This window comes from Fundulus heteroclitus, chromosome 5 (genome assembly GCF_011125445.2).
Source record: "Fundulus heteroclitus isolate FHET01 chromosome 5, MU-UCD_Fhet_4.1, whole genome shotgun sequence".
Lineage (NCBI taxonomy): Eukaryota > Metazoa > Chordata > Actinopteri > Cyprinodontiformes > Fundulidae > Fundulus > Fundulus heteroclitus.
The window spans coordinates 446386-469832 of NC_046365.1; the positions used below are offsets into that span (position 1 = coordinate 446386).

Sequence of the window (23447 nt, forward strand, 5' to 3'; positions counted from 1 at the left end):
GATGTCGCCCTGGTCACTCCGCGTATCAACAGGTCACTTTCCCTCGTGCTGACCGCTGTTGTGAAAACGAGCCCTGTTTAGAACTCCCACCACTCATCGGTGTCTCTTGGAACCACCCACTTTGGTGGCATTTTTCACAATATGTCTGGGGGTGGGGTTATTTTAGAATTGAGAAAGTGTTACAGGATGAGAAATGTCAAAAAAAATGCCCTGCAGCTGCTCTAAATCCAAATATAGAAAACACTTAACCACAGTTTTCACAGCAATGGCTGTCACAGGCCAACTCCTTGGTGCCTCTTCTAATTTAGACCTAAACAGAGACGTGCAAAATTGACTGAACACAATTTTCAGGTTATTTAACGTCATAGGCCAAGGCCAACATTCTCTTCGGTAAGTTAATCACACGTTGTTGACAAAAGATTAGTTAAAAGAAATACAAACAGTTCCAACAGAAACTTGGAAATAAAGACTTTTATTTCTCCCAGTTTACCAAACAGAAGCAAAGGAGAAGCAGAACTAAATCCTAACAGCTCTCAACAAATAATATATTCTCAACCAAGAAATGTTATTTTAGACATCTGACACAACATGAAGAGCTTAATCTGCAACAGCGGCCAACAGGAAGTACTTTCAAGTCTAGTTGTTGTTCCATTCATAAGAGACATGACTGTGTGATGGCTACAGCAGACAAGCTGCAGAGTTTGTGGAAAATGTTTCACATTTTAACCCATTTTTACACCGCAGTAAAATGCAATGAGCAACGACAGTAACTACACTGAAATCAGTAAAAGAAAAGTACAGTTTGTTCCAGAATGAACACATCGCACGATGCTACTCTGCTCGGTTACAAGACGTGTCAGTAAAAGTGAATCAAAATGTCTTCTGAGTTCAGAGGACAGGATGCAAGTAGTTTACCCTGAATCAGAACAAATGCTTTCATAAGGAATGGTTCTGAAACAGTGTCACACTCAAGGGTGTGCAAAAGTGATTCCCCGTTTCTACATAACCCTGTATGGGTATGTAAAGTTTTAGATTGGAGAGGATTTTCAAAGGTTACAGGATTTTAAATGATCATCACATACCATTACAAAAAAAATTAATTATCTCAAAGGGGCTGCTCTGGGTTCCTTGTGAAATGTTCAATATGATAAAAACCTTGGCTTATAATATTTAATGTTCCTAAAAAGAACCACAATACTAACCTCCAAGAATTTCCCCACACATTTTTTGCCATTGTCATTCTGCAGTTGTCTCCAGATGCACCTGCTCACGTCAGACAGAACAAACAAGACTTAATGGAGTGAAGGAATAGGCAGCTGACATTGCCTCTGGCTCAGCAAGTACAAATCCAGATTACTGACTTGGGAAGCAGTTTTGTTTACACAACTGAGGAGGGTGCCAATGTGGTTTAAGGGGCGGTAGCCCAATTCAGCCGTTTAACATTTCACACCGTTAGAGTTTTAGTCATGTGGTGCCCATTTCAGAACTAATTGTTTAACTCTACTATACAATATGTACCAGCAAGAGGAAACTGGTTTGCAATGGAAACAGTGTCATCTTCAGCAAATCATTTAGAATTAAATTATATGTGAACCTTTTACCTTTTTATTTCACTCCAGACTTAGCTAGAGCTAAAATAATGGACAAAGGTTTAAGAACAGCTAAAACAGACATTTTCCTTCTGGCTATTAATAGACCAAAACGGTCAAATTGACCTGCAACATAAAGTCAGTCCAAAGCTGCTGGATGGCTCTCTAGCTGTTCAGTCACAGTGGGTGGTGTCATCTTCACAGTCTGCAAGGGATCAAATCAAGAAATTGGGCCCACATACCATGAGCAAAAAGGAGAGGGGGGCAGTAGGTAAAGAAAGAAAAAGGATCTGCCAACTTAAAACACGTCCATACCGCCACCACATATAGAGAAAAAACGACAATATTACATATACAGGTGGCAGGATGCAGACATCACCATTAGCTCTTCTAAATGAATGGCTGTTTATTTTAAACATCCATCAGGAATATACAGCCTACCAGTCACTGAACTGACATATGTCACCGGGCTGTTGTCTCACAGGAAATGATATATTCCTTTAATAAGAATAAACAAAAATCCCCCAATAAACTTGATGCAGTTGGCCAACTGTGAGGTTAGTGAGGTGGAGAGGGAGGAAGAGGGGGAGGAGGTGGAGGGGGAGGAAGGGTGAAGTCAACATATGGGACAGAGTTTGGAGGCCAGAAAGGAGGGGAGAATGATGGATTGAAAAAAGCCGGGGGTGGGAGGGGAGGAGGAGGGTAGAGAGGGAAGCTTGGTGGGGAGAAAGGGTGACGAGGAGGAGGATGAGAAGGAGACGGGAGATAATGGGAGTGAGGAGGGCGGTATGAGGGATGAGTCTCTGTGTGTCCAGGCGGGCAGTATGAGTGAAAGTGTTGGGGAGGAGCATTTCTTGGGTGCTGGCGCTGGACTCGGGGCCCAGCATGTCTGGATTGGAAGCCCCGCCGATCGTGGCCCTGGTGCTGACCAGATTTATCTGAAATAGTAAAAAAGGTTTTTGGTTTGTTCACGTTTAGTGCTTTTTAATACAGCCAAGTTATTTCTGTTTTACCCATTTTAGTTTTTCATCTATATTCTTTTGATTTATCCAAATATATACATACGTACAGTATACTAGTAAAATGAAGTGTTGATAATCTATCTGTGAATCAATAAATTAACCAGTTAATGATTTAATGCCCTTAATGTGAAGGTTGTTTTCTTTAGTGGCATGTTTCCCCTAATGTGTGCAGCCCTTAGGAAAGTGCTGTATTAGCTCTGTCCAATTAGCATTTTGTCTAAGGTCACTGCTGATGCCTTTCCAACTTAGCCTTACGTTAACACACACCTGTATGCGGCAGAACAACAAACACCCAAAGCTTCTGGCTTTACAGAGGTGCTCAGTCCTGGCTGCCACATTCTCTCTTAGTTGTTTTTCCACACAGAGCTTCTTCATTTGACTGCACTTTCAGTTAAATGAATGACACCAAAATACACTGTGTAGTTTTCAATAACCACATTTTAAGTACCTGCAAGAATATATATATATAAAGTGGAATTACCAATGTTGCCATTTTCCTTCTTCTTGGTCCTTATTTTTCTTTTCGCTTCCTGCTCCTTCTCATCATCACTGTAATCTAAAGCCTGGAGGAACCAGGAAGGAAGGAAGGAAACAAACAAACAAACAAAGAGATAATGAAGGCTTTGTAAACCTGTGTAGCACATCCTTACAGTATGAAGACAGTTTTATCAGTTTATTAATTCAATTGGTAAACTGTGGATCGGGAGGTTAGTGCCCTTGCAATTGGTAAGTTGTAGGTTTGATTCCAGCTTTATCCTGTCACATATCAATGTGCCCATGGGCAAGGCATTTAACTCCAAGTTACCCACCGATCTGGGTATCTTTGCATGAATGTGAGTGCAGTTGTGTAAATGTGGATATCTATAAAAGAGCTTTGGGTGGTCAGTATGACTAGACAATTGCTATAAAAATGCAGTCCATTTAGCTCTCTATCTAAGGAACCCCATCAGACTATATCGACTAGCATCCTTCATTTCTCTTGAACGCGCAAGCAGGACATCAAACTCAGCATGCATGTAGCGACAGCGGAAGGCACGACAATACCTTCCTCACACGACACAGAATAAAACTCCAGATAGAAAACTGTTGAGTGCATGTCATTAAGGTCTACAAAAAAGAAACCTGTGTTGGCCTCCCCCAACAGCAGTCTAAATGATCCTAACACCGCAAACAGGAGGTCTCTTATGAGCCTTCCAACTGCTAACCTTTAGCGTAGGGATTTGTTGCAAATATTCAGAGAAAGATTACGTTTTAATTTGAACCACAACAGCAGTTTCCCCTGTTATTATCCAAGGGAGGCATTTAATGTTATTAAATGTATTAGCATATCTATATAATGGCGAGTAGAGTGGTGTGGGGGAGATGACATTGATGGAAAAGGGCCAATTGGACTATAGTCCATAGCCTAACCCTTGGCCCAGGAACAAAGTGGGGCCCTCACTTTACAAGTAAAATGCACAAAAAAAATGTTCTCACCCAGCTAACACACACACACACACACACACACACACACACACACACACACACACACACACACACACACACACACACACACACACACACACACACACTTGACCAGGCTTTGACTTCCCACAGACTAGAATCTTTGGCACACACAACTGTGGCTGGGTTAACAGTTGTTCTTCCTTGAAGCTCTAGACAACTTTAAATGGACAACTGGTTCAGAGCTAGGCCAAGAGCATCTGTGTTTTTGTTTCTCTGAGCTTTGTGGTTGGTCACAGCTCAATCATGAAGAACCAGGTTCTGCTGAAGTTTCTTTCTGTTTTAAGGAGTCTTTTCTATCCACTGTCACCACATGCTTGCTCAGAAAGAAGGAACAAAACAAAGCCTACAACTCGATTTAATCTTCCTTTGATAGAAAACATTCTAACAGTTTGTGTTATGAACTAAACCAGAGTGCTGCGCATTAGAACAATTCAATTATATTATTACTTTATTTAAGAAGGAAAGACAGATTTAAAATCTCATTTACAAAGGTGACATCATCAAAATCTAAAGAAGAAGAATAGGTTCAATAACACAACACATATGGAATTAAGCATTCCACATGTGTTGCTATGATCTTCTGTTGGGCATTTACGTGACCTGTGGTTATTTCCCTCAAATTTTATTTGATATAAATAAAATATTGTGCTTCCTGGCTCAGGATTGGTTAGTGCCCGGTGGTCTGAAGCACACATTTAAACATGGTTTATAAAACTAGCATTGGTCTAACTTCTTAATACGATAAAACACATTTTCTGTTGTGCAGACACACCCTCCAAACATCCAGAATGGAAGAAGAGCACCAAAACTGATCCTAACATTAACGATGATTACCTCTTCTGGTGGCTCGTCATCATTCTTCCAGGATGCATCAGATCCTTTTAAACTGTGGAAAACAACATCATAATATTTTACATAACAGGACTTCTACAAAGGTAATTATTTGTTCAACTTTAAGGCAATCGGTGCCGAACAGTACTTGGATGTGTGTCCTTACAGTTTGAGCTGTTGAGTGAGGATGTAATCAGTGTACTCCTTGAGTGCTGGAGCACAGTAAACAGTCGATCCCTCTGTCAGGCCTTTGCTAATGATTTGGTCTGCAGAGTTAAAACGCAGAACGTACAAAGGACTGCACACGGGGCCGAACACCTCAAACACCTAAAACACATCAGAAGCATAATATCAATGAAAGCAACAAGGATGGCGTCTAGTCCATATGGAGCTTCCTGCTGGTGTCCTTACCTTCCCCACAGCCACCCTGTCACACCTGAACAGGATGCTGTCCTCATTCAGAGGAGGAGTGTCTTTCAGGGACTGTATGATAACTGACAAGACACACAGAGGTCAACGAAGGAGCAGAAGAACTTTGATGCTTCATCCACACACGTCTACTCACCAAGCTGCTGTACGATACTGGAGACTGTTCCCACGGGCTGCAACTCTGAGTCCTCAGGTAAGCTCACAGAGACGTCCTCAACAGCTGGAAGCTCCTGCAAACAGACAGGACATTTTAGCAAACAATCTCATACAGCTACAAATAGACTGCCTTATATTATGAGCAATGTCCCAATAAAGTTGGTATGAAAAATATTAACATAAGAAGAAGAAGAAAAATAAAAACACATGTGAAAAGCATGTTTTCCTCCAAAACAGTATTGGTGTGATAAAGTATGTGCTCACTGTACCCTTTAAAATTACAATAGGAAAAATCAGCCAAACGCAAGGCAGTAACTCAATGCAATTAAGCATCCAAATGTGGTGAAGATGAAGCAAGCATCAGAATGGGGAAGAAAGGGCTGCTGATACGAGACAGGCTGGTCTGAGCATCTAGGAAAACGCTGATCGGGCTGGATTTTTCCACATCTCCCAGGTTTACAAAGAAAGATTGGAAAAAAGAAAATATTCAGTTTGCTTTGGTTGTGTGGACTAAAATGTCTTTTTGATGCCGTGGGGAGAGAATGGGATGTCTGGTTGGAGATGACAGAAAGGTAACAGCAGCTCTAATCAGCATGGGTTACAACCAAGGCATGCAGAATGCCAACTCTGAATCTGAAACACTTCCAGCCTTCAGTAAGGGAAACTACAATAGTGCTGCACAATATTAGAACATTTGGCGATGAGAATATTGCAATAGTAATACTGCTTGCTATAAATGCACAATTCTTTTCACCCCTATTTTTCCCATTTCTGTTCCTATCACTCTCTCTGATCCTTAGCGTCTTGGAAACTATGATCTGTGTAATGTGTGGGCATCTGCTGCCAAAGACTCCAACCAGCAGGCCCATTGGTTCCACAGCATGCAAAGTGGGAACTTATCCCACTTTCATTAGCCCACATTTATTGCTTTAGAATACAACAGCAGTGGACCACACTATGTGCCACTCCTGTCAGGTAGGAAGATGAAACAGAGACTTTGATCTGGACAGGAACACAAAGAAAAGCTGCATGGTCAAATGGGTCGATTGCAGCTGGTAAGTTCAGAACTTGGTTTAAAGAAAATAAACATATGGATCAGTTCTTCCTTGAGTCACTGGTCCAGAACGCTGGCAATGGTGTGGATGGCATTTTCTTGGTCAGGGTTTCTGCAGGTATCACCAACTCAAATTTAAGACTTTTTAAGATCATTAAGAATAAAGTTTAAGACATACATAATGACATACAGAAATGTCCAGAAGAATTCTGTTGGTTTTCAGTTCCTCCTCCTCCTCTCACTCAGCTTACCCTCCACTCCATCTGCAATCAGTCACACCTGTTGGACATTAATTAGTCAGACTCACTCCACCTGCCAGCCTCCCTACATAAATCTTCTCTTCCCTGCCGGTTTGTCATCAGTCTCCACTCACTTCACGTCTGTCAGCCTGGTTTGCCCCTGGCTGGTGATCGCGACGTCTGCGTCACCCCTCCTATAAGTAGCCTTGCGCTACGACGCTACGTCATTCGAAATAAGTACCTCTTCTCGCTTCGCCCCAGCAAGAAGGGTTGTCTGGTGAGACATCTCACTCATGCTACTCTGAGAACCGGGGTTACGCCAGTAACCTATAGTTCTCATTCATAGCATTCGTTTTGATGTCTCACTATGGGATATGGAGACTCCCGTATTGCCAGACTTCTTATCTCTAGCGACCCCCAGTACTCGGATGTGCCTGCCCCAGTAATGCCTCAGAGTCCAAAACAGCTGAGGCCACACTAGGAACTGAGACATCCAGTTTATAGAACCGAGCAAAAGCAAGCGGTGAAGACCAACTCGCTGCTGCACATATGTCCTGAATGGGCACTCCCCTAAAGAGGGCCCAGGACGTCGCCAAGCCCCTAGTGGAGTGGGCCCGTAGACCACCCGGGGCCTGGAGACTCTGGCTTGTATAACACAGCGCAATTGCCCCCACAATCCAGTGGGAGAGCCGTTGCTTAGAGATTGGCTTGCCCTTAAAAGAGCTGATCACTCCTTCGGAAACCGTTAGTCCTGTCCACGTAGGCCCGCAGGGCCCGGACGGGACAAAGCTTGTTCAGCCGCTGTTCCTCTGAAGAGGAAAAAGGAGGAGGAGAGAAGGCTGTAAGAATAATGGGAGAAAACGAGCCCACCACTTTAGGTACAAAGGATGGGTTGGGCTGCAGTGAGACCTTAGCATCTCCTGGACCGAAGATGGGGCAGGAGGGGTTCACCGACAGAGCATGGAGGTCACCTACACGTTTAGTAGATACCAATGCTAACAGCAGAACTGTCTTGAGGGATAGATGCTTGAGATCAGCCTCCTCCAAAGGCTCAAATGGAGGATTCGCGAGGCCATCCAGTACCCTTGTCAGGTCCCATGGAGGTGCCAGGGATCTGGTCACCGGCAGAAGCCTACGCACTCCCTTCATAAAACGGCCCACCAAGGGGTATTGGCTGCCCTCAAAGCCCACGTGGCATGCCGAAATAGCTGCCAGATAAACCTTAAAGGGTTTCCCTCCTCGTCCGGTCAACAAGGAAAAATCAGGGGACCATTAGCTATAACTAAAATTAATACGTTTGTGGTTATTTAATGAACATATCTTTAATTAATAAGAAAATAAAAACATAAATTGTCGTCTGGATCACTGTGTATGGAGGCGGCCATTACTGCCCATATTTGGGCAGTAAGGGCCGTCTGACATCACATCCTGCGACGTGGAAAAGCGAAGCGGAGACAGCATTTCTCCGCTCTTTCTAAGCAAAGTCAATAGGAGCCGTTCTACACAGCTGCGATCATCAACAATTTTTTCAGATTTCCAGAGGACTTCACCACTGACATTCGCAAGAGCTATTGTTAAAGCAACCATGCTCACATGCATGGCCATTGGATGTTCCAACACAACTGGTAAAAGTAGAAAAAAACATTGCTTTTTTCAACTTTCTGATTCATGAGCCACCGGGCTCGTTGCTGGATTGCCAACTTGAAGAGAGCGGATTTGCCATCTAACTTCTGGCCAGAGAGAAAACACGTCATATGCAGTGACTATTTCGAAGAAGAATGTTTTGAACATGACATGAGAGCGAGGATTTTCGGTAAGTTATGTTTTAATTTAGAATTTTTAATTTAGAATTTGCGGGGATGATTACCGACCAGAGGGGCGGAGGGATACCACATGGTATCCCTCCACCCCTCTGGTCGGTAAGCATCTGGTCGGTAAGCATCTTCCACTATTGCTGGGTGCAGAGTCCAATCCCCGTATAATGGGGCACCTCTGGACAGCATATCCGCCCCGCAGTTCAGAACCCCCGGTACATGGGTAGCTCTGAGTGAAAGGAGATGCTTGCTGCTCCATAAAATCAGCTTGTGAGCTAGTGCATGCAACCGAAGGGAACGCAATCCCCCCTGACGGTTGATGTAAGCCACTGTTGTCGTGTTGTCGGTTCTCACAAGGACGTGACAACCGCTGATGAGCGGGAGGAAGCGCTTCAGCGAGAGAAACACCGCTAAGAGCTCCAGATAATTTATGTGGAACTGTCGGAGGTTCTGGCTCCATAGGCCTCTTACACACCGACCTTCGGCACACCCTGCTCTAAAAAAGTTGGACGGCGCCAGGGGCCCTGATGCACTCCGAGGTGACAACCACCCATCGCGCCCCGTGACGTGCGGGATGAAGCCTGAGTGCAGCTACCCAGCGCTGAAATCCTCTCATATGCAGACGGAAGCTATCAAACCTAGCAGTCGCAGACACAATCTGAAAGGGACTGCCCTGAGCAGACAGAATGAGGCGAGGCAGGACCTTAGCCTGAGCACTCTGTCTGAGGACAGACGAGCGGTGAGCGAGACCAAATTCAGCTCCAGACCCAGAAAGATGATATTCTGTGTCAGGGTTAAAACACTCTTTTCGTGGTTCAGCACAAAACCCAGATCGAGCAGGTGTCGAACGAGTATCTGTGTGTACGTCACCGCCTCCCTCTGTGACCGAGCCAGAAGGAGCCAGTCATCCAGATATGTGGCCAATCTGATACCCTGCCTCCTTAGCGGAGCAATCGCCGCTTCAGTACAGCGCACAAACACTCTCGGGCTCAGGGAGAGCCCGAACGGTAGCACTGTGTATTCGTAACAGATGCCCCAAAAAGCGAATCTCAGATATTTCCTGTGTGGTGGGTACACAGAAATATGGAAATATGCGTCCTTTAGGTCGATCGAGGTGAACCAGTCGCCTCGACGCACCAGACGCACCAGGGATGCGTGTGAGCATCCTGAATTTGTATTTACGGAGATAACAGAGCTCTCAAGTCCAGGATAGGGCGAATTCCTTTCCCTCCTCGTTTCGGGATCAGAAAATACCTGGAGTAGAAGCCGCTGTGTTTCTGCTCCGCGGGGACAGGACTGATGGCTCCTTTCCTCGGCAGTGCAGAGATTTCCTCCTGCAGCGCGCAAGCAGATTCTCCCCATGCCTGAGTGGGAACTATGCCCGAAAAGCGAGGGGGAATCCTGGCAAACTGAAGCCGGTATCCCCGTGTCACGGTCCGCTGAACCCAGGCTGACGTCGTGAGGGAAGCCCATCTGTCTCTTTGGGCGGAGAGTGACGTCATTACTGGGTCTCCCTCCAGCCTCAAAGGTGGACTTACAGCGCCCCCTAGCGGCAGGGCAGGGACGTCACGAGTGGACGGTACTGCGCCTGCGCAGGGAGACGACTGCATCACGGAACCGGTCCCACCCTGCTGACTGCGGGGATGAGGTGTATCCCGCAGGAGCAGTGGTGTGATCGGACCGTTTATTTGCATTATTAGGGTTCCAAGCCCGCAGCGCAGGCGAACGGCTATGCCGTTCGTCTGCTCTGTGAGCAGAGAACCCTATTGTTTTTCTCGTGTTCTTAAATTATTTATTATTATTACGGGTAATTATTATTCTCCGCTAAAACGCGTTGGGCGGCCCATGCGGATTTGTAACGAACCTATTGAATCAGGTATCCAAGTACAGAATGTGCACCGCTACTCAAACCCAGAAATTCAGACCCCTCAACAACTAGGGGGCGCTATAACGAAGGACAATGCGTTTTGGCCTATAACCACCAAACTACTGGTCCCACACTCAAAAACTTCACATCACTTTGTTTATTGGATGATTCTGCAAAATAAAGGGAATTGGCACACCCTTCGTTTCCCAGCTAGTTTTCGCGCTACATGGCTACAAAGCTTAAACCTTTCTAGTTAAACTCCTCCTACATATTTTGTGCAATCCGCGCAAAACTCCATATATAACCATGTAATGGACAAATAAAAAAAGTTAACGCGGCGGATTTTTGAATTTTGACTTTTTCGAAAAGTAACGCTAAAATAAGTGATTGTTAGCTAGCTAGCTCGAAATGTAATTGCTGATTATTCTAAAACTATAACAGATTTTGACATGTCCTTCATAACACATAGTCCAAATAAGATTTTGCACATGTGACCCGCGTTTGAGGATCGTCTATCACTAGGGGGCGCTGTGATGTCAAGAAATCTACTACGCAAGAATGGCTTATCGGATTTTTACAAAACCTTTTTCATCCCCTTCCAGTAATAGCCCTTAACTAAAGTCTTAAATATGGTAATGATTGAAACAAGTGGGCGGGGCCTATTTCCAAAAGTGTGGAAAAAAAACTGGAAAACTTCAAAAATTCACCAAAAATCACTTGTGTGGTGTAACAAGCTCGGCTTTTCAGGATGTATTCCTTGAATAAGGTGTAACAATTCTCTCACTGCATGTATTCCAGTGTTTGAAAGTGCCACACTCTGTTTTTTTCAAAGTTTGTAAAATGGAGAAATCAATGTATTTTCCACAAATATTGGTCAATCCCAATAAAAATGGCCTCTATCTGTAAAGCACAGCCAGAATAACCATGTCTTTCAGTTTGGTAAAAATCCAGGCGATTTTGACCAATTTACAAGATTTTAAAAATTAATGATACAAGATTATAAAGTTTAATTTTTTTTTTCTCTGAATCCATTTTTTAATGACCATCAAAAAAATCGTGTGGTTAGATAAAACACTCTTGGACATTCATGAATATTTTCAGAATTTTAGAGCAAACCGTTGAATTTTAACAAATTTATGAAGTTTGTGATCAATTTACAGCTCTCATCATCGAGAGCTCTGCCATCCAGAACTGTGAACAGGGCGGCCATTATGCCCATATTTGGGCACATCACCGGAAGTGACGTCACATCCTGTGTATTTTCTAAGCGGAGCAGAGACTTGAAATGGGAGGATAGCTTTTAGAGCTTTGAGAAGAACACATAATTTAAAAAATTTAATTGAATATAAAAAAGATCAAGCAGAAGCAAGGAAAGTTATTTAGAAGGCAAAGAAGACAAAATGGAGAGATTTTTGTGATTCAATAGGCAGAACAAATTCTATAGCTGAGGTATGAGGAATGATTAAGAAAATGAAGGGAAATACATCAGAGAGAACATATCCAGTTCTAAAACATGAAGAAGGAACAGCATTAACAAATGAATAAAAAGTAGAAGTAATGGCAAGAACATTTGCAAAGATCCATAGTTCAGATATGGATCAGACTTATTTGAAAAGTAACGTTATAATATAATATGGATAGATAGATAGATAGACTTAGAGAGAATTAGAAAACTTTATTTGTCATTTTGTATGCACAGAGTGCGTACAGAACGAAATTCTGTTGCACACAGCTTGTAAATTGCAGTAAAATAAATTACAGTATAAGGTGCAGCAGTGATTTGAAGTAAACAATTGAAATGCAAACAAATCAGGAGAAGTCACAGTGTACAGGTGTGTATTTTTAAAAAAACATTTGTATATGCAGAATTGATTGTGCAGAGGGCAATTTGTGCAAGAATACAGCTTGTAAATTACAGTCAATTTAAATTACAGTATAAGGTGCAGCAGTGATTTAAAAGTAAACAATTGAAGTGTAAACAATGCATGAGAAAGTCACAGTGTACAGGTAAGGATTTTTAAAACCATTTGTATGTACTGAATTGATTGTGCAAAGGGCATTTGTGCGAGAATGCATTTAGAAACTGAGAGTTCGACAGCATTTGTAATGCTAGTTGGAGATGCAATGATGCAAAATGAGCAAATATGCAAATGTTGTGCAAAGTTTATGGGTTATAGTTATAGATAGCAGTGACATGCATTCAGGGGAGGCAATCATGGAAAGAAAGAAAATATAGAATAATGATAATATATATTGTGATTCACTCAGTCATTTGTAATAATAATTGTTTTTTTAATCTAATTTCCTTATTTATGATATTCTCTTTAAAATCGAAGACTTTTGGCTATTTTAAACGTAAATCCTTGGTGGTGCTTGATAGTGAAGCGCCACCAAGCCAGCGATCTTGGTCTCCCCAGGGATTGCGCAATCCCATGTTAACTGCGCTGACTTCCATTCCGTGAATGCATCTTCCTGTCTCTAGATCATAAATTCAATTGTTCAAACACTGATTAACTGATTTTCCACAATTTAATATATGTGGATTACGAATTCTGTTTTGGTCATTAAACTATGTATTTTCGTGTGCTGCTGGGCGATCATAAAAGCCAAAGAGCTGGTTGTATGTGAGGCCGGCAGTTCCTTGGCCTCTAGGCAGGGGGCGCTCAAGGGGCACCGCTCTTATCCCAAAATAGTAGAGTCAAAGCAAGTTATGGATGTGTTATTAGCGAGTTTTGCTAAACAACTAAAGCACTAAAAAGACTCTAAACATACAGCTGGAACAGGACTGATGAAGGAAGGCTTTCCTCCCTGGCAGTGAGCTCCACTGAGACTGAGAAACTTTTAAAACTGAAGAAGATAAAAAGAACTTTTACCGGAAAGTGACCGATATTTTTGTTCAGAAAGAGTGCAGCTGGACTTCATTTCTAAGTAGAAGTAAGACAGCAATAATTATTCATGTTTTGTTTTTGTAATGAAATGTGCGTAATGTAGGTTAGTTTTTGAATGTGTTACAAATGTAGAAATCCATCATAACTCAAACTGCTACCAATCAAATGACAAATAATTTAGTTTTATTTATTTTTTAAACAAATAATCAATATTTTTTCCATGTCTCTTGGTTAATTGATTTGGCTCAACCAGTCCCCTTCAGCACTTTGCAATGAGTCTACTCTGTAGAGTGTATATATTTGTAAATCTGACTGATGACGTCAGTGCTTCACCAGCTATGAACCCTACCGCACGTCACTGATAGATAGATATATCTATCAACATCTGCATACCTTGATTCAAATGAAACGATTTTAGTCTTATTTAACACTACAAGCTACAAGGATAAGAAGAGAATATCTTGGTTGAACTTAGAATAAAAAGGTATAAGTTACGGGAAACATGTAATTCATATATTATGAGTTGTCATGAAAAGGAGTAATAGCATTAATGGTTTAAAGGGTCACTGTAAATGAAGAACATTCATTATATATATATATATATATATATATATATATATATATATATATATATATATATATATATATATATATATATATATATATGGGGAACAGTTCATGGTGGGGTTTGAGGGTCTCTGTTCAATTCAATTCAATTCAATTTTATTTATATAGCGCCAAATCATGAAACATGTCATCTCAAGGCACTTTACAAAGTCAAGTTCAATCATATTATTTGTTGATGCTATGGGCTGGGGACATGCAGCGCTGATGCTATGGGCTGGGGACATGCAGCGCTGGGATGAAATGTCCTTAATGGAGGAAAGAGGAGCCCCTATGATCCCTTCTGCTGTCCCCACCACTCTCATTTTCCACCAGTCGGAGGTGCTGCTGCCTCCAAACCACACAGAGAGACAGCTGGTTAGAATGCTCTCTATGGTACTTCTGTAGAAGGTTGTGAGAATGTGCGGGGACAGGTGGGCTCTCCTCATCCTCTGCAGGAAGTACAAGCGCTTATGTGCCCTCTTTACCAGTGTTGTGGTGTTCACAGACCAGGTGAGGTTGACCGTGATGTGCACCCCCAGGAACTAACCAGCTAACCACCTCCACAGCTGAGCTGTTGATGAGTTTATGTCATCTGCGAACTTCATGATGTGATTGGGTGTGAACCTGGGGGTGCAGTCGTGTGTCATTAGAGTAAACAGCAAGGGGCTCCGGATGCAGCCCTGAGGGGAGCCTGTGCTGAGGGTGATGACATCAGAGGTGGTCTGTCAGACCCGGACCGACGGTGCTCAGGAGGTGAGGAAGTGGTGAAGGGGTGTGCTGAAGCCCAGATGTTCCAGTTTTTCCACCAGATGCTGTGGGATTGAATGCTGAAGTCCAGGAACATGATCAAAGGGGGCGGTGCGTGGGCTTGGAACCCGTTAATAACTGCTTGCAGTTCTAGTTTTTTATTTATTTTTTTCATCTGCGCCCTCGACCATAGGTCTGGATGCCACAGGAGAACAAGGTTTATTCTCGAACATGTGTACGTGCTTGCGCAACTCGCAGGGACAGGAACAGCCGCCGCATCTCTCGCGCTTCCTCGTCCTCTGGCTGGGGAAACCGCTCGCAGCCGAGGTCTCGAGGGACACACATTCGTTGGCGGGTCGTGTAGAACCGGTGAACGGGGAACGTCCAGTTCTAGCACCCTTGAGAGGGCCGCGACGTCGGGCCGTCCTCTTCTTCCTCCTGACCTAGTGCCTGGAGGCTTACGACGGCTGGCCCGCAGGGGGAGTTACCGGAGGCTTTGACAGTTTCCCTGACCAGCCCTGTCTGCCTCCTTGGACGGAAGGGACACGTGGAGCGGGCTGGGGGTTCGGCCGTCTGGGGATCTTGAAGGGAGGGGCCCGGGGCGTCGCCTGGGCGTAGGACTGCCCTGCTGTCGCCTGAGGGGAAGGTTCCGTCTTCCTTGGCAGGCAGAAACGGAGCGCTTCGTCCTCCTTCTTTCGGGCCTCGCACCGCTGTTGCATGGAAGCCAGCGCGGACCCAAAGATGCCTTCCGGCACGATTGGCATATCCAAGATCTCCTCCTTCTCTCGGTCCGACAGGTTGGTCAGGTTGAGCCACCTGGCTCTCTCCTGCAACACCATCATCCCCATGGATTTTCCCGTGGCTTGGACTGCGCAGCGCTGTACGCGGAGGCAGAGGTCCCATCATCCCACACGTCAGGGTCCACACACACACACAGTTCCGCTTGGTATGCGGAAAGCATGGAGGACACGTTCAGCGCTCTCACCGCGACCGCCGCTGCCTTATACCCCTTGTCCGTCAGGGCGGACTGGAAGCGGTCTGCATTGGACGGCAACGTGGGGCTCTTGGAGGACGTCGGCAGCCGTGGATGCAGGTGTGCTGCTACCAGCGGCTCCATTGGGGGCATACGCTGGATGCCCAGCTTTTCCATGCCCTCAAAGTCCAGGGAAGAGGCTCCTTGAATCTGCGTTTTCCCGCTGAACGGTCGGTCTTTCCATGAGACCGCTACTTCGTCCAGAAGCTCCGGGAAAACGGGGAGAAGTTGTCTGGTCACCCTAGTGGCCTGAGGCATCTGGAGGTCTCCGCGACGACTTCAGGCCATGGGATGTTGAGTCTGGATGCAGCGCGTTTGCACACTGACTGCATGTTCAGGTTCATGGCGGGAGAGGCTGCCGCACTCTCCCCGCCCTCCCGGTTAACCGACGTCACGCACGGCTTTGCAGCATGCGGGCTCGGGATGAAGAATCCGTTGTCATCGTCGTCCTCCTCTGAAATGAGGAGCTCCGAGATGGCGTCATCTTCATCCTCGTAGTCCAGCACCAAGACGTCTTCCGCGGGCGAGAGCGACGTGGCCAAATCTGCCGCGGCGGCAGATTGGTCCGTTGGTGAAATCTTCTTCGAGCCTGTCGTCGTCGTTGGGCGGCGGCCCACACGAAGACAGACACGGGTCTTTGCCGGAGAGGCTAGCTTGGCGCGCTAGCTGTCTCCGGAGGCTCTTCATCGTGAAGCGGGAACAGTCTGCACATGAGCCTGGGGCTTCCACCGCCAGGCGGGCATGTTCCAGCCCAAGACATTGTGAGCACACCTGGTGTGGGTCCTTGCTCGAAATTTTGTTTCCGCAGCCACAAATGCGAGCCTCCGCGCTGCCGCCTCCACTGGTGTGAGGAGAAGCAGGATTCATTTCGGTAGCTGGTGTGCTAGCCGAAGTGAAAATCTGAGCTGACTGGTGTTACAGATCAAAACGGAAATTAGCTGGCGTGCTAATATTGGCGAACCGTGCTCCAGACTATGGTGAAGGCCAGAGCGGTAGCAGCTAGCGCCCGTTGTCAAGGGGGTTAGCTTAAGTACCCCGACCGTGGACCGTTAAGCTAGACTGCTCGAGATGTTCCTCGAAGCGAGAAGAGGTTTTTGAATGACGTAGCGTCGTAGCGCAAGGCTACTTATAGGAGGGGTGATGCAGACGTCGCGATCACCAGCCAATCAGGATTGGCGTAATGAGATATATGCTTCTGAGGAATACGCGGCAGGGGGCGTATCCCATAGTGAGACATCGAAACGAATGCTATGAATGAGAACTCTCTCCAGTCAGTTAGTTCCTGCTCACATCTACACCCCTGTTCCAGTCCGGTCCTGCCTCTCTGGTTTAATCATTCACTGCTCATCTTCCTTTCAATTAACTCTCAGTAAAATGCCCTGTGTGTTTGGTGTCCATTCTGGGTTCATCATAGAGGAACCATGACAGCTACATTTATTTGAATTGATTAAAAGAAGAAAAAACTGCTCTCTCACCCACCCCTCATACTCCTGAGCAGGGTGGGTGACTCTTTCTCCAGCTCAGGTCCTCTACCATTGGCCTGGGAGCTTAAGGGTTCTTCTTAGGATCTTAGCTGTTCCTAAGATTGCGCTCTTCTGGACTCAGATGTCTGACGTTTCTCCAGGTATCTGTTGGAGCCACTTCTCCAGAGTTGGGTTACTGCCCCGAGTGCTCCAATGACCACGGGCACAATTGTGGGTTTCACCTGCCAGGCTCTTTCTTGTTCATCCCTGAGCCCTTGGTATTCCTCCAGTTTCTTGTGCTCTTTCTTCCTGATGTTTTCATCACATGGAATGGAGCCATATCGATCACAACGGCTGTCCTCTGCTGCTCATCAATGAACACAATGTTCGATTGGTTGGCCATTACTATTTTGCCTGTTTATATGTCGAAGTACCAGCCAGTTGGTTATGGCGTTCCTTGTATTCCTTCCCTGCTAGCATCTTATACCCTGCTGTGAGATGCTGGGTAAAAAGGATTAAATAGGAAATGTTTGCATATATTATATTGTGCATTTGTATTACCATACCTGTCATGCTGTGCTGAAATATGGGGAAATGCATACAAAACTAATATCGACCCGATAGTTAAACTTCAGAAAAGAGCCATAAGAATAATTATTAATGCTGGATATTAAGAATCAACTAATGAATTATTTGTTTTTTCTTTACTTTTAAATTCTTGGATATTGTAATATTCACAAATTCTAGAAGTGCTTTTTCAAGTAGTACATAAATGTCTTCCTATTTGTATTCAAAATCCATTTAAATTAAAAAAAGGACAATATAATTTAAGAGGATTACTTATTTTTTAAATATGTAAAGTAAGGACTAATATAAAAAACAGATGTGTTTTAGTTTCTGGTGTTAAGTTATAGAATGGCCTTAATGAAGATGTCAAAATATGTACTTCATGTTCATTAAATAATTATTTTTTTAGTAATAATATTATAGGTTATTCCTTTTTTAATGGGATAGGTAGACAAGCTGTGTGCTTCAGCCTATTCCTGACTGAATTTATTGACTGAATTTTCTGTCTGTGGTGATCTTGTTAATTTTTCAGAGTTGTACTAATGTATTTGAAATAAAGCATTCATTCATTCATTCAACTCATAACTTTCAGTCTAAAGACTCAGACATCATTGAGTGCATTGCTCCAATTAAAATGAAGGTTGTTTCTGGGAAGAAAAAAAATCTCTGGAGAAATGCTCCATTAGTTAGAAGCGAGAAAAAAAAAAAAAAGGTCAAAAAGCTGAACACAGGTGGAGAAAGACTAGATTCCAGGTTCACTATGACATCTATAAAGAGAGACTTTACAGATATAACTTAAAATTGAAGTATGCTAGAGAATCTTTCTTCTTAGAGATTATCAACAAAAACAATAAACTTATGCCTTATTTGCCTCGCCAGGTTAACAAATCCTCCTGTGTCTGTTACTTCTGAACTCCACTCCACCAGGGCCTGTAATGAATTTGCTAACTTGTTTACTGAGAAAATCCTACAGATTAGAGGATCAGTCTGTACATCCATATCAACTCCAGAACCAAAGCTGTATCCAACTAGAACTTATCTTGACAAAATGTCTCAAATTAGCCAAATAAACTACAAAAGCTTAGAGGAAATCATTCAGCAGCTAAGTTCCTACGCCTGCTGCCTTGATGTTCTACCCACAGCTTTCTTTAAGAAAGTTTTGCCTGTCATGGCGTCTGATTTGACTCAGATAATAAACATGTCCTGTCAGGTGTTTTCCCCCCAGTTCCTAAAAACATGCACGAGTCAAACAAAAAGAACAATTTAGACAAACTATTACTGCAGAACCACAGGCCCATCTCAAACCTCCCCTTTATCAGTAAGATTATTGAAAAAGCTGTATTTCAACATTTATACACCTTCTTAGCAATGACCAGCCGCTTTGACGTTTTCCAGTCTGGCTTCCGTCCTCACCACAGTACAGAGACAGCCCTTATCAAGGTGTTTAATGACATCCATATAAATACAGACTGTGGAAGAACCACAGTGCTGGTTCTACTGGACCTCAGTGCAGCATTCAATACTGTCGATCACTCCATTCTGTTAGAGCGCCTGGAGAATTGGGTCGGCCTTTCTGGTACAGTTCTCAACTGGTTTAAATCCTAAGGACCCTAAGGACAGGGACTTTTGTGTCAGTAGGTAACTTTACATCAAAGACGACAAAAATCACATGTGGGGTTCCCCAAGGTACCATCCTGGGTCCCCTCCTCTTCAATAATTACATGCTCCCTCTAGCTCAGATCATAAAGAAATAACATCAGCTACCATTATGGATGAGAATCGTTAAGGATTTATCAATACTACTACTCTTAATGATACTACTTATCGATTCAGTATTTTATCTGTACCATTATTGATACTTTTTTAATCAAACAAAAGGGTAAAAAATGTTTTTTAAAAATAAATCATGTTTCAAATCATAACTGACTGGTTTATTTTTTAAACATTTGGAACAAAAGCAGACACAATAGGGCCCAGGGCCGTTTTCATACCAGGTTTCAGTACCCACCCCTAGCGTTTATATTATATTTAAGACCTTTTAAAAAATATTTAAGACTTGAACATGATAATACAATGAATTTAAGACTTTTTAAAGACCTTAAATTTTGATTTCTCTCCTGATGCCTACTTCCAGCAGGACAATGCCCCATATTACAAAGATCAGATCACCTGACATTGGTTTAGTGAACATGAATAGCTCTGCTCAACCGGCTATTTCTGTGCGTCCTGGGCAATCACAACAGACCAGCAGAACAACAACGCTTCACACCTGGCATCAGAATCCTTTCTGAGGGGTACCATCATCTAGATATTTTAACCCCTAAACATCAGCGCAGCCACACAGCTCGCTAGGACAACATTTAGTGTACACACATGGGGCTGCAGAGAAGTGACGGCATTACACGTGTAGATGTTAATGATAAATGGACTGAACTTATATAGCGCTTTTTAGCTCATACTTACCACTCAAAGGGCTGTACACTAGAGCCACATTCACCCAATCACTCTCACTAACGCGCACATATTCATACACAGATTAGTAATAAATAAAAAGAATAATGCAGTGACCAAAGCAAGTTCAGTCGGCTCCAAAAGAGAAAAGAAATAAAAACTACTTACAAAAAATCTCCAGACTGTTAAACAGAGCAAAGAAAGCTTAATACTATGTTTTCACATATCTAAGCTTCATTATGAATGTTTACATTATTCTGCATAGGGAAATATTTCCACATAAAACCAAAAACTACCAGGGTTAAAACTACACTTTTAGGAGCTGACCTTTTTTGTTATCGTTTTTTTTTTTTTTCTTTTTTGTAATGATGTGACGCTTAAAGCTTGTAAAATCAGGGGAACTATTAATTTTTACCTGGGGATTTTGTTTATTGTGGAACAATTTTGTTTTTGAGTCAAAAGCAAAAAACATGTAAGCATAAAAGACTACTGATATTTAGAAAAGCTGCTAAAATGAGCTGATCTGTGTAACTGCACTTGGGAAATAGTAAAAAAAAAGAAAAGAAATGATTGACAAAGCTTTCAGCTGAATGTAGCACCTTGATATGTTTGCTGATGAAGAAAGTTTCAGCTTGTGAAAGAACATATTTTTACCAGAGGTGCTCCGGTGAAGAAAACCTTCATCTCCAGAGAGCTTTGCATTTGTTCTAGATGAGTTGACAGCAGTGCTGTTTTGATAATATTACTTTTTGCTTGGGTTTTTTACCAGTTTCAACTTTGCTGTAGGAAACCCGATCCTGTCAGTGGGTGACCCTTCAAAGCGTGCTAGGATGGCATGCTGACAGATGCCAAAACTAATGAAGAGAAAAGAGTCCCTGGCTACTTTCAAAGGTGTCCTGAAAAAAAAAGATCCTAAGTGCATCCGGAGTGCTTTTACACATGTCCAGACCATAGACATAAAATAAGAGTAGACCCCGCATTGACTGTCGCTGCGCAGGAATTACGGTCGCCATCTTGGGGCGGTCGACCTACTACCCTAACCTGCTGATTCAAGCTGAACAAACTAATGATGCCTCAGCACTGTGCGGCTCATTTTTGTTTAAATCAAGGGAGTATCTACGTCAGGGCTCCAGGAATAACTTTTCACAAGTAAGATGAAAAGATATAGTTTATATTTGTGATTAGAATGTGATTACTCTAATATTACGTATAGAGATACAGGTCTGGACGTCCAAGTTTTTGTGACTTAGTCTCTCCAAAACTGCATCTGCTCTGTGAAGGCATCAGAGAATAAACAGCATATATATATATATATATATATATATATATAAATAAATAAATAAATAAATAAATAAATAAATAAATAAATAAATAGATAGATAGATAGATAGATAGATAGATAGATAGATAGATAGATAGATAGATAGATAGATAGATAGATAGATAGATAGATCGATCATGAGAAAATCCTCGTTATCCGATGCTGTAGCACACATATTCCCCATTTACTGGGGGAAAATAGGGAGTACTAATATGGCGGCTGGTGTCTTCAACGCGACTCGTTCTAACAGCAGGCTATTAGCAATCCAGTGTATAATCGAGATCAGTGGTTAAGGCATTTAGCATTTCTGCAATATAGCCAAGATAACAGGTGAGTTTCCAACTAAGACATCTGCTGGAAATGTGTTCATTTTACACCAAGCACCATCAAACAAAGAAAATATCTCCTTTAATAAAAGTGTTCTGATTTGTCTGATGCTGTCTTTAATTCCTGCTGAAAGCAAAGTTGTTCGGCATATCACTTTGTTTTTATCAGGTACTATGTTATACACTGGAGTAAATATTAATGATCAAATACAAATCCTCTAAATTTCATCAGAACAAAAACACACACTGACCTCAAGTAGGACTTCATCTCTAGCTTTTATAGGAGCTGATTGGTTGACACCTTCATCAAAATCCTCAAACACTGGGGCAGGAGCAAAAGAGGAGGATGAGGAGGAAGTGGAGGATGAAGAGGAGGAACTGTCACTGGGAAAATAAAAAGGCAAGTATTACAGTTTTCTTTAATTCCAGTCTATATGTAAAATGTCTTGTGTCAAATACAAAAAAACAATGGTGCAAATGATCAGTGGGTATTGTGTATGATGATTTGGGTCCATGTACATGTGTAAACACCTGTCTGAATCCTCTGAATCCTCATCCACACACTCAAATTTCACCAGGAGTGATGCTGCTGATGAAGCTGTTCGAACAGCTCCCATTTCCTCTTCCAGTGTTTGTGTGGCATCATGCGTTACCATGGTGACCTCCATTTCTTTCCCCTCTTTTGATGCCAGATTGTGACTGTTCATCTCTGGTAAAGTGCTGCTGGTCTCTGTATGGGAACGCTTGCCTAGTTCCTCACTCTGAAAGTCCTCCTCCTTACACACAGAACCCAACGGCAGCCCATGCGTTCCCCCTGCCTCTGTTTGTAAGTTATCATTTCTGGTCACAGGAAGATTTTCCAGCCGAGTTGTCATGGTGACCTCCATCCCTTCGTCCTTTATCAGCGATAGCGAATTCTGGTCATCATCATCTGGGAAGTTTCCATCCATCTGAGCGTTACGTCAGACTGTAGGGCAGAATTAGACATGAAGCGGCTGCTAAACCTCTTACTAGTTGTTAAAGGATAAAATGTAAAATTTATTCAAATAAGCACCAAGTCTGAATCGTTTAACCAAACCTTTTGAACGTCTAATCAGAGCGTCTAATACAAGTTACAGAGCAACACTTCCCTGGCGCTATCTGCTCATTTAAGAACAAAACGAGAAAATAAATACCGAAAATACAATTCCAACGTGTTACTGTCGGCCATCAGCATCCAAACTTAGCTCCGGTAGCTAACAGGCTAACCGTTCAGTTTTAGACTCACGTGGATTCATTAAAGCAGCACGAGCCCAGAAAGCTCCCGTTAACGTAATAAACGCAGAGATACCACCGTAACGCCGGCTCTGTCTACAGCAATACCTTTCCGTCTAACAGCTGTGTGATGAGAGGAGAGGTTAAATCCACGCTGAGCGCACGCACACAGCGGTGTAGAACCAACCGTACAACTACTTCCTGTTCTCACTTTCAAAATAAAACAAATAAGAAGAAAAGCTACAGCCTGAATATGCGCTCATTGCTACAAAACGCTCAATGAA

General features: G+C 43.2%; 1 protein-coding gene across 3 annotated transcripts; it reads right to left on the minus strand.

Annotated features, from left to right (window-relative positions):
* Positions 1–452: 452 nt before the first annotated feature.
* On the minus strand, positions 453–23361 carry naf1 (nuclear assembly factor 1 homolog (S. cerevisiae)). Of its 3 annotated transcripts, none has more exons than XM_012853762.3 (9): positions 23272–23361; positions 22441–22876; positions 22161–22293; positions 5514–5607; positions 5360–5442; positions 5115–5275; positions 4952–5003; positions 3093–3174; positions 453–2527 (listed from the first exon to the last, which is right to left on the minus strand). In XM_012853762.3, exons 2-9 carry the CDS (start codon positions 22857–22859, stop codon positions 2148–2150), a joined length of 1404 nt encoding a protein of 467 aa, XP_012709216.2. In that variant the 5' UTR covers positions 22860–22876; positions 23272–23361; the 3' UTR covers positions 453–2147. The 3 variants fall into 3 exon arrangements, with proteins under 3 accessions (XP_012709216.2, XP_021166928.2, XP_021166929.2); XM_021311253.2 differs by having other exon boundaries at positions 23177–23274; XM_021311254.2 differs by lacking the exon at positions 23272–23361 and adding an exon at positions 23085–23206.
* Between the last annotated feature and the right edge of the window lie 86 nt (positions 23362–23447).

Bases quoted from the DNA above. Each gene is read 5' to 3' on its own strand.
- naf1 (XM_012853762.3), bottom strand. From the start codon at position 22,859: ATGGATGGAAACTTCCCAGATGATGATGACCAGAATTCGCTATCGCTG. The intron at 5,608-22,160 runs GTCAGTGTGTGT...GTCTGTTTGCAG, and splicing joins GAGATGAAGTCCTACTTGAG to GAGCTTCCAGCTGTTGAGGA. The intron at 5,443-5,513 runs GTGAGTAGACGT...GTGTCTTGTCAG, and splicing joins CAGTATCGTACAGCAGCTTG to TTATCATACAGTCCCTGAAA.